Source organism: Buceros rhinoceros, unplaced genomic scaffold (assembly GCF_000710305.1).
Source record: "Buceros rhinoceros silvestris isolate BGI_N320 unplaced genomic scaffold, ASM71030v1 scaffold19028, whole genome shotgun sequence".
In the NCBI taxonomy this organism is placed as follows: domain Eukaryota; kingdom Metazoa; phylum Chordata; class Aves; order Bucerotiformes; family Bucerotidae; genus Buceros; species Buceros rhinoceros.
In genome coordinates this window covers 29,784-39,437 of record NW_010426616.1, presented here as the reverse complement: position 1 = coordinate 39,437, position 9,654 = coordinate 29,784, and the positions used below count along the sequence as shown (strand labels likewise).

The following is a 9,654-nucleotide window of genomic DNA, read 5'->3' as shown; positions in this document are numbered from 1 at the left end:
GGATACCCACTAGGCAAGACTCAGGAAGCACCGGGGACAATTGCTTGAAAGATGTAAACACGATTTGCATCCCTGAGGGTGCAGGACAGCTTTGTGAGGGTGCTGCCATTCAGGAGGCGAGTCCCTGTAGTTCTGAGGATTCAGACTAAGGCTATCAAAGACCTTGGTGGTTTTTTTTCCTCACCCCCTGATGGAAGCTTCCTTTCAGAACGCGGTACAAAACCTGGTGTGGGTGCACGGCTGGTCTGCGGGGTGCGGCCGTTCAGAAGAGCAGGATCTGGGGCTGCTCTGGGCTCCTTCTGCTGAGGACCTGCAGCCTCTGTCCGCGTTACTCCTCAGCAGCGGCAGCTGAGGGGATGTGAACATAAAACATGAAACATCAACTTTTTCAGAACTGTTTTGGTATCAGTTTGGACGAAAATGGGAACATCCAGCACAACTGACCATGGCAGAGCATCTAAAATCTGCCTCGATGGAGAGAACCATGCTGGTGCTACACACATGATAGGTTGTGAACACCTCTGCAGAGGTGTCCGGGGCTGAACTGGCCTTGGACCTGGTTCGTGCTGGATTTGAGCCATGCTGGTGCAAATTTGTCTAAGGGAGCCCCGTTTCACTTGAGCGGGAGGCCCCCCCTTACCAAAAATGGGGTGGTTTTCCTGCCACCTCCATTAAACCGCTTCCCGTGGCCCAGCTCCCATTGCCTCCCAAGAGTACCATTAACTCCGTACCATTAACTCCCTGTCATGCCCTTGCTTCTGCTTGGCACGGGCCTGGCGCTGTGGCTTCCCTGGCAGGCATGGCGCAGCAGACAGCTGGTCAAACAAATGTTTTCAGGGTCTGTGTGTTGGGACTTCAAGCTGTGCTGGCTGTTGGGGCAGGATTTTCAGAAGTGTAACATACTGCACGAACTTTTTTTTTTTTCCCCCCTTGGAGTGTGGGTTCTGCAAACACAACCGAAATACTGCTGCGGTCTCCGGGATTGTGTTGGGTTTCCAGCCGGCGCTGGCTTTGTGCGATATTTGCTTGTGCAGACCTGTAGCGCTGCTCCTCAAGCACCTGATCTCGGCAAGAGAGGGTGGATCTGCGCAAATACCACCCTAGGGCTAGTGGCAGGAAGGAATGGTGGAAGAGTCCATTGTCATGGTGATCTGGTGGAAAACATCTAATGGGTATTAGTTAGGTCATCGGGTGATGGGGGACAATTCTCATTCAGTCCCGGGGATGGAGGTTAAAGACTGCACCTGGGATTCATTTGGAGGTCAGGACGCCCAAACAGTGCTGGCTTTGGGGTGGGAATAGCCCTGCTGAGGAAGAAGGGCTGTATGGTGATGTTTATAGTACTTCCAGGAAATTTGATAGACTGTTCTTACATCTTGCCTCCAGGCAGGGGTCGTACAGATTAGAAAGTCGTAGGAAAGTTGTATTTATTCACTCGTCTCATTGCATCTGCTCTAAAACTCAGGGACCTGGCTTCCAAGGCTGACAAATTTCTTTTTCATGCATCTGAAGAAATTAGATGTAGAAACCTTTATTCTACAAAAGGCGAGAGACGCAAAGCACACCTAAAAAGAAAAAAAAAAAAGGCAGAAATGGAACTGCAGCCTTGAATGCCGTGAATGTCGGCAGCACTGGCCAGTGTTAGTACATCAATATGGATTAATTGAAATGCATAAGTGTAAATTAACAGCCTGTAGTGCTTTGGGAGACCTTGTTATATGTGAAAGAAGCAGAGTTTCTTGTGAATATTTAAATTTTCAGCATAAAATTTACCTTGTTGTGGAGCATCTGGGCGTTAAACTGCTACCTGCTATGGGGAAAAGCCACTTACACTGATAGTTCATCTTCCTTAATGATTCTTCCCCCCTTCTTTCCTGTCCTCTGACCACGGGAGATAGGTCAGCATAAAATGACTTCTCCTTGGGTTCGTTCTTTGTGAAAGCTCTGTAGGATCGAAAGGGCAACAGGAGCCCTGCTGTAATTCAGAGCGGGACTGTGGGGTTTTGCACCTGAGAAGAGACAGACGAGCTTCTGCTTCTTTGTGCCAACCTGTTGATGTTTTCTTCTGGGGTTTTGGGAAAGTTATGAACGACTCCTCTGTGTGGCTGGATGTGCATCATGTGTCTCACTTGCTTTGCAGCCTTCAAGCCCGATGGATCAGATGGGGAAGATGAGGCCTCAGCCGTACGGAGCAACCAACCCATACACACAACAGCAGGGACCTCAGGCGGCGCCGCAGCAAGGACATGGCTACCCAGGACAGCCATATGGGCCACAGACTCCTCAGAGATATCCCATGGGAATGCAGAGCAGGACGCAGAGTACAATGAGCGGCATCTCGTATGCACAGCAGGTAGAGCTCTCAGGCTTCTCTAGCCTCTATTTACAGCGGGAGCAGGCAGGAGAGCCGCAAAGTGCTGTGTGTTCTGGAGGAACACCTTCAGCCAGGCTGGAAGCAGCTGATGGGGTAAAAAGGCGTTTCTTTAGGCTACGTGTTGCACCGCAGTTGGATCCAGGTGTGATGGATGTGCGAGGAGCTGTGGAATTGGTGCTTTCAAGAGAGGCAGCAGCACAGCAGCGAAACAAGGGAAAAGTAGTTAGTGAGGGGAGTAAGATATTCATTCCGCTGTGTTCGGTCAAAGGCAGAGCTGTTCTTCACAGCAGCAATGACTTCAGGTCCGCTTTGGCTCATTTCATGGTCCAAGTGGCTCCTGCAGGACTCAAAAGGCTGCCCTTGTTTTTTAATTTTTTTGGAGCAAGCAGTCTTTCAGCATTACTATCGTTGAAGGGCAGGCAGACAGGGAACCCTAACAACTTAGTTATGGTGCCTGTTAAAGTTTTGTTACTTCCAAGAGTAATGTCACCCACAAGTGACTTTTGCTGTTGTCTGGGACATATCTAGGTAGTGGCATTTCCACTGCGTTCCCAGTTAACTGCTCTGCACAGGTCTCTGAGTTTTTTCTTCTTGAGCGTAATCTTTTTTATGCGTGTATACAAACCACCTTCCTAACTGGTATAACTGTCGTCTTCTTCCCTAGATTCCTCCTTACGGACAGCAGGGCCCCGGTGCCTATGGGCAGCAAAGCCAGACTCCGTATTACAACCAGCAAAGCCCTCATCCCCAGCAGCAGCCTCCGTATTCGCAGCAGCCTCCATCCCAGACCCCTCACTCGCAGCCTTCTTATCAGCAGCAGCAACAGCCTCAGTCTCAACCTCCACAACTTCAGACATCGCAGCCGGCCTATTCCCAGCAGCAGTCCCAGCCGCCCCATCAGCAGTCCCCAACTCCATACCCCCAGCAGCAGTCCACGGCCCAGCAGCATCAGCAGAGTCAGCCTCCATACTCGCAGCAGCAGTCCCAGTCGCCCTACCAGCAGCAGCAGCAAACCCAGCAGACGACTTCCTCGGCTCTTTCGCAGCAGTCATCGTCATACCCTCCGTCGCAGCCGCAGCAGCAGCAGTCTGCGTACTCCCAGCAGCGCTTCCCCCCTCCTCAGGTAGGCTGTCTTTGGCTTTGTTTCCTTTTCAAAGTGGTTTTGAAAGAAACTTTGGCAAATCCTTTTCTCGGCACATTAAAGCCGGTTGAACTACGTGTCAGGAGCTGGCTGGCATGAGGATGGTACTAGATGTGTCTGTTGTGTGTAGATCTGTATCTCCTGGAGAGATGCAATGGTGGTAACAGGCTAAGCTGTGCTAATACTGCAGGGTCGAGGAAACGCTGCTGATTGGCAAGACCAGTCTCAGGGATTTCCTGAGAGAGTGGTTTTCACGCTGCGGTCTGCGGAAGTTCTCCAGGTGGTCTCCAGAGCTACTTAGTTTAGCATAATAACAGTGACACATAGATGGTGATGGAAAAATTTGCTCTGAAATGTAAAACTTGGCTTTAGGGAGGAGACACAGAGCAGCAAGTGCATGGAATTGAAAGATAAAATCATGAAGCTTTTTTTTTTTAAAAATTGTATTTATTTTTAGCGAGGCTTAATGACATTTTAATAGTTGTGTGAAAAGCTGGCTAGGACCTTCCAGCACATGTTGCAGTGTGGCGAAGGTGGCTTCGGAGAAGTGGAAGGTTTTAATCGACTGGCTTTGATTGTGTAATGAAGTAGGTAGAGCCTAGCACAGGAGATCGAGAAGCTGATGGGCAGTCCACAGGATAGGGCTGTTTTCCAGGATCTGCGATACGGGAAAGCTGAAGATTTACCGTTTTGTCAAGGTTTAGACTTGACTCCCAGCGCACTGTCCCAGCCCGGCAGCGTCTGTCCCCTGGCAGAGCAGTGGGCGTGCTGGCTTGAACTCTCCGCTGTCTTATTTCCTGTTTTGGGCAAATGTCACCAAGGGTACATAATTCTTCAACAATGTGAGAATATACCAGAGTGATTCCAGCAGAGCCTTTATTTTATTCCCATTTGTGGATTTTCTTGGTGTTTCTTGATGTTTCAGGAGTTATCTCAAGACTCGTTTGGCTCCCAGGCATCATCTGCTCCCTCAATGGCTTCCAGTAAAGGGCAAGAAGATATGAACTTGAATCTTCAGTCCAGACCTTCTAGCCTGCCGGTGAGTGGTGTGAGCCGCTCTGGAAGCGAGCGGGGCGAGGGCAGTCAGGAGCACGGCAGGATAAATGAGCACTGGTAGTATTCCAGGTGGAAATGGGAACGGTGGAGGCTGCTGGTTCTTTTTACTAAGTCATTAGCTTCTGGGTTCCCACTGGAGATTAAATGTAATTTACAAAAGTAATGGATCTGAGATCCAAGTTTAACCCTAAATCCTCCGGTTTGCGTGGTCTAGGCAAACAGGGCATTTTCAGCGCTCTGTTTGCAGTGTCTGAAGTACCTGGCTGTTGTTAGAGCAGAGCCTGACCTTCAGCAGAGAGCAGCTGTGTTCTCTTTCCTCCTTCCTCCAGCCCACTGTTGTGCTGGTGGTTAGCAGGCTGCCAGTGCCGTTCCCTTTCTGTGTCACTGGATCCTTATTGTGCTGATTTAAGCTGCTTTGGTCCAATCTGACTGAAGAGTTGGTGAAAAAACAGGTTTATTAGTACCTGGAGTGAGGAAGATCGGGCACAGATAGCCCCTTCCTTGACAGATGGATTCTAAACCTGCTTGTTGACTAATTCCAGCAGGTTTTGGACCAGAATACTTTAACTTTGGGTTAAAACTTGATCAAGAAAATGGAGAAGGGTTAAAAGTTCAATTAGTTGCGCAAACTGCTCTGTGCCTCTGACTTGGAGAAAAAGTTTTGAGCTGCTGAGTTCGGATTTTGCTGGTAGGAGGTGAGCGAGCTTTTCTTTTTTTATTTAGCCACTGGCAAAGTGAGTTTTCGAAGCTGCAATTGCTTGGTCAGAGGAGAGTGAGCTGTATATACAGCAAAGTTATTTTTGCTCTTGGCAGTGAGGACGGCTTTGTTGAGAGCCCCTTGAAATAATTCCTTTGGATCGTGGGTACAAATTGTCACCCAAAACACAAAGTGATTCTAGGGCCACCTAATGGGAGTAGTTGTGGGTTGTTGCTTTTCTCTTTCTTTTCCTTTTTTGTTTTTTCTTTTTTTTTTCCCTTTTGGACCCTGATTACAAAGATTTAATTTGTTCTGAGGCCTGGGGAAAAAATCCTTTTAAATAGCATGTTTCTTTCCACTCTGCCTCTCCACAAGTTCTTCCATGTGACCCATCTTCTGGCAAAGAACGTAGGAAAAGTGAAGCCACTGAAGTAATTGAAGAAATTGCTGTAGCTGGGAACGGTGGGAAGTCCTGTTCAGTGGCATTGTTGATAGAGCCCTCATGAATCCTCCCAATCAGCGCCCTCTGACTCAGATTATAGGAATTAGCCGCTCTGCTTAGCAGAAGTGGCTCCTTCTCGGCACCAAGTGGGAGTTTGTTTTATACCTCGTGGGTTCCTGTATTTGCCCCCTTTCAAGTTTTCCTTTTTCCCAAGCGGTTGAAGAAAAGATCCCCATCTCTGTGGTAAGAGCGGAGGAACCCGGGAGTGAGGGATTGGATCCAGGTAAAGTGTTAAATGTCCCCCAGATTCTGACCAGGTGCTTTTGAGGTTTGCTGAGGAGAAATCCAGGGTGCAAAAAGAGGGTCCAGCTTTTAGAACTGGCCAGCTATAAAGCTCGCTGCTGGTTTTCACAGACTTTATAGAGTCATCTTCTTCTCCTGACTTTATCACCAAATAATTTGCATTTCTGAAATCAAGCAGTTTTTAGCTTACCCGGCCCCTTACTTTTGGGCCTTCCCTTCCTTGGTGCGGACACGTGAAAATAAGGAGACCCCCTGCAGAAACTCCCCCTTATTCTTGTGTTTCATAATTCCTTGTCTTCTCATTGGGGTCTTGTAGGGCAGGCCCAGCACCCCTGTCAGTAAGGGGAGAAATGCGTCGGGGTGGTTTGTCTGGAGGACCTCTGAGGTGTGTTGAAGCCAGCTGTGTTCCAGTGATCAATCTCCTTCATGAAGCTTGGCCTGGGGATGCTTAGAAACAAGAGTTAAATGGAAGGGTGCTATCGATTTCTTTTTATCTTCATTATGTTGCTCAGTCTGTCTGTTTTAGAAAGTTTTATCCTACTCGGGAGGATTCCTAGATCCCTGTTTTGCCATTATGGATGACTTACAGAAGCAGAGTTAGTTTGTGGGCTTTTAATTTTTCTCAGCGTTCTGAGCCCTTTGCCAAGCTCGCTGGGCACGGGGGAATAGCCCGCAGGGGCAGGTCGTGCCATGTATCATCTTAAATTAAACATAGATCAGCTCTGGCAGCAAAAGGAGGTTGCTGCTTTTTAGGTTCTTAGGAAGTGTTAAGTTTATGTGCCCATCAACGTTACTGTTGGAGGGAGGTATATTGCTTGGGCTGATCCTGTCGCTGTTTCAGGACTTGGTGACTTCCTCGATGGTGACATTGTCGAGTTGTTCAGCTCCTGTTGCTTTGCTAGGATCTGCCTGAGGACGTCACGTTGATTGTTCTGGGTGGGGGTCTCCAAGACATCTTCCTAATCATGATTTTTGTGTCGCTGACTAAACTTTTTCCTGATGATGTTCCTGTGATCAGACTATTAACAGCAGAAGAGTCAAATTACTGATTTCTCTAGTGCTTCGTCGGCTTATCTGTGAGTAGCAAGATGTCTGGTCTTCCATTTCTGCTTGTGGTTCGAGCTTCAGTGTTTCCTGGTTTGTTGTTCCCTTTCTGGAGATGATACTTGCTGTGTTTTGGGGGAGAACGCTGCTGCTCCAGCATCCACACCGTGTCGTGGCGGGTGCTTTTTGCCTGTTGCAGGCGAGGTGAAGAATTTCTCTGAAGGATTTGATGCTTCCCCAGGGAGGCTCCATCAGGATTGCAGCTAAACTAAGATTGCTGTTGTGTACGGGAGAAGTGCAGTGTAGTCTCTCGTGTCTGGGTGTGATAGAGGAATAGGAATCCTTGGTATAAATCTGTTTCTCCCAGGAGATACCCTAGTCTCGCCTGCTTAGCAAAGAATTCTTCCTGACAAGTTGTATCCAGTTTATTTGGTGTCTTTGCCTTTTGAGGCTGGATTCGGAGTCTGTAGGAGTCAAATATTTGCAGCTCTGAATTACCTGCTGCCGAGACATGGAAGGTGCTGGCAGCAAGTACAGAGGAAGCAAGCAGGGTGCTAAGACGTCCTTTTGGGTTGGGATTGCAAATCGGCTCTGATGGCGAAGCTCTCTGGAGTTTTGGATTTGTTGGGAGGAATTTTGTCTCATTATGGAACATGCAACAGGTTGTTGTCTTGCCCTGGTTTTGGTGCTGTGGGCTGCCTCGAAGGAGCCGAGTGCAGGTTCCTGGTGTCTGGGAGAGGGATGAGGAGAAGAACATTGAGACAGTGGTTGCCACACCGGGCTCTTTATACCTTCCCAACCACAGAAGTTGGTGTCTGTGGTGTTAGGACTTCCAGGTTGACCCCAAAAGCCATTTATAAAGCAGCCTGATTTGATACCAGTTTATACTGGCTGGTCACTGGACCTCCTGGGATTTCTTCAGTGACACTTCACTATCTGTGGAAGCCCAGACTTCTGTGAGAGGTTTTTGCTTTCAGCGATGTGTCGATGGGAAAGGTTCTGCATGGGCTGGGACTTCGGGATGAACCAGGAGGACAGATACCAGCAAGGTTTTGTAGGCCTTGCTCTGGGCAGGCTATTTCCACCTTGGTGTGGAACAGGAATCGTTTTAATCTCAGTATTTTGCGCTATTGGAAAACTTCTTGGTCAGCTGTGTTTTGCTTTGGTTCATCTCTGAATTCTGATGTGAAAGGTGTCTTGTCAGGGCAGGAAGGAATATAACAACGGAAAACAAATCCCCAATCCGTGCTTAACTTCTGAACATTGTGGTCTGGGTGTTTTGCAGTGTGAATTTAGCAGAACCAGGTTTTGTGGGGAGGGGAGAGGAATGGGGCTGTAGAGTTCTGGCTCGTGCAGAATGTTAAGTCAAGCGGTGTCTGAATTTGGGTGCTGGAGGTTGTCACAGAAGCACCGTCTGGATTTCCTGTTCTTCCAAAGCGGTCATTTCAGCTTGGACTCTGTGGGTGCGTGAAGTGGAGGAAAGTTAAGCTCTGTCAGCTGCATCCTCTGACCTGGAAATAATCAATGCAACAGGCTGAAATGCAGCTAAATCTGTCTCAGAGCTGCCCTGCATGGAGAGGGAGGTGCAGCCCAGGAAATGAACATTTTCTTAAGAATTCTTTGAGCTCAAAATTAGTTATTTTGGCAAATTTTGGGAGAGGAGGGGCAAAAGAACCTTTTCTAGCTGAATCTGCTGGTCACTTCAAGCTCTTTCTTTTTTTTTTTTTCCATATGGGACTTCCTGCTTCTGTTTGGTTTGTATTTGTTCTTTTGAGCCTGTCTTATTGCTCTCAAAGGGCTTAGAGGTGTCTGCATGTCAGAGCAGGGCAGCTGCATGCTGTGGTGCCTGGGCATCACGGTGGATATGCAGAGAAATGCTCCAGCACCCCGGGCTCGCCCCGAGGAGCCCAATACTGAAAACACGGGTATTGGAGAGATTGGTGCATTCCAGTTTATGCTGATAGGAAGGTTTCTGTCCCAAGTTAGAGTGATAAAAGGAGTTGAAAATTGTTTTTTCCTGACCAAGGCTCATCTGCCAAAGCTTTTCTTGGTGTGTGGTTGTGGCCATCAGTTCTGGTTTCTTGAGAAGGCTGTGCCTTTTTTTAAGAAAAAAAAAAAATTAATAGTGAGGAGCGTGGAGTGCTGCTTACAAAGCCACCCTAATCTTCTAGCCTCTCCAGTGGCACATTTCACGCCTGTGACCTGCTTCTCAGGGTTGCTCAGCTATCTGTCCATGTGGCAATTTTCTCTCCTCCCACCCCTTCCTCCGGGTTTGCACCGAGCTAATCTGACCTGCTCCTTGGGAGGAAACTCCCTGCACACGCTGCATCGCCCGGGCTGCCTGGAGCCCTCCGCCAAGCAGCATCCCTTCCGAGATGAAGCTGATGCTGCAGCTTTGTGACCTGCTTCTCAGGGTTGCTCAGCTATCTGTCCATGTGGCAATTTTCTCTCCTCCCACCCCTTCCTCCGGGTTTGCACCGAGCTAATCTGACCTGCTCCTTGGGAGGAAACTCCCTGCACACGCTGCATCGCCCGGGCTGCCTGGAGCCCTCCGCCAAGCAGCATCCCTTCCGAGATGAAGCTGATGCTGCAGCTTG

At 48.6% G+C, this 9,654-nt stretch overlaps 1 protein-coding gene across 1 annotated transcript in view; it reads left to right on the top strand.

Moving 5' to 3' along the window:
* Positions 1-2,146: 2,146 nt before the first annotated feature.
* The window catches only part of ARID1A (AT rich interactive domain 1A (SWI-like)), a 35,382-nt gene continuing 27,874 nt past the window's right edge, over positions 2,147-9,654 (top strand). Inside the window, exons 1-3 of the mRNA XM_010141592.1 lie at positions 2,147-2,353; positions 3,039-3,497; positions 4,441-4,554. Coding sequence (XP_010139894.1) covers positions 2,153-2,353; positions 3,039-3,497; positions 4,441-4,554 — 774 coding nt within the window. The 5' untranslated portion in view covers positions 2,147-2,152. The remainder of the gene's footprint in view (positions 2,354-3,038; positions 3,498-4,440; positions 4,555-9,654) is intronic.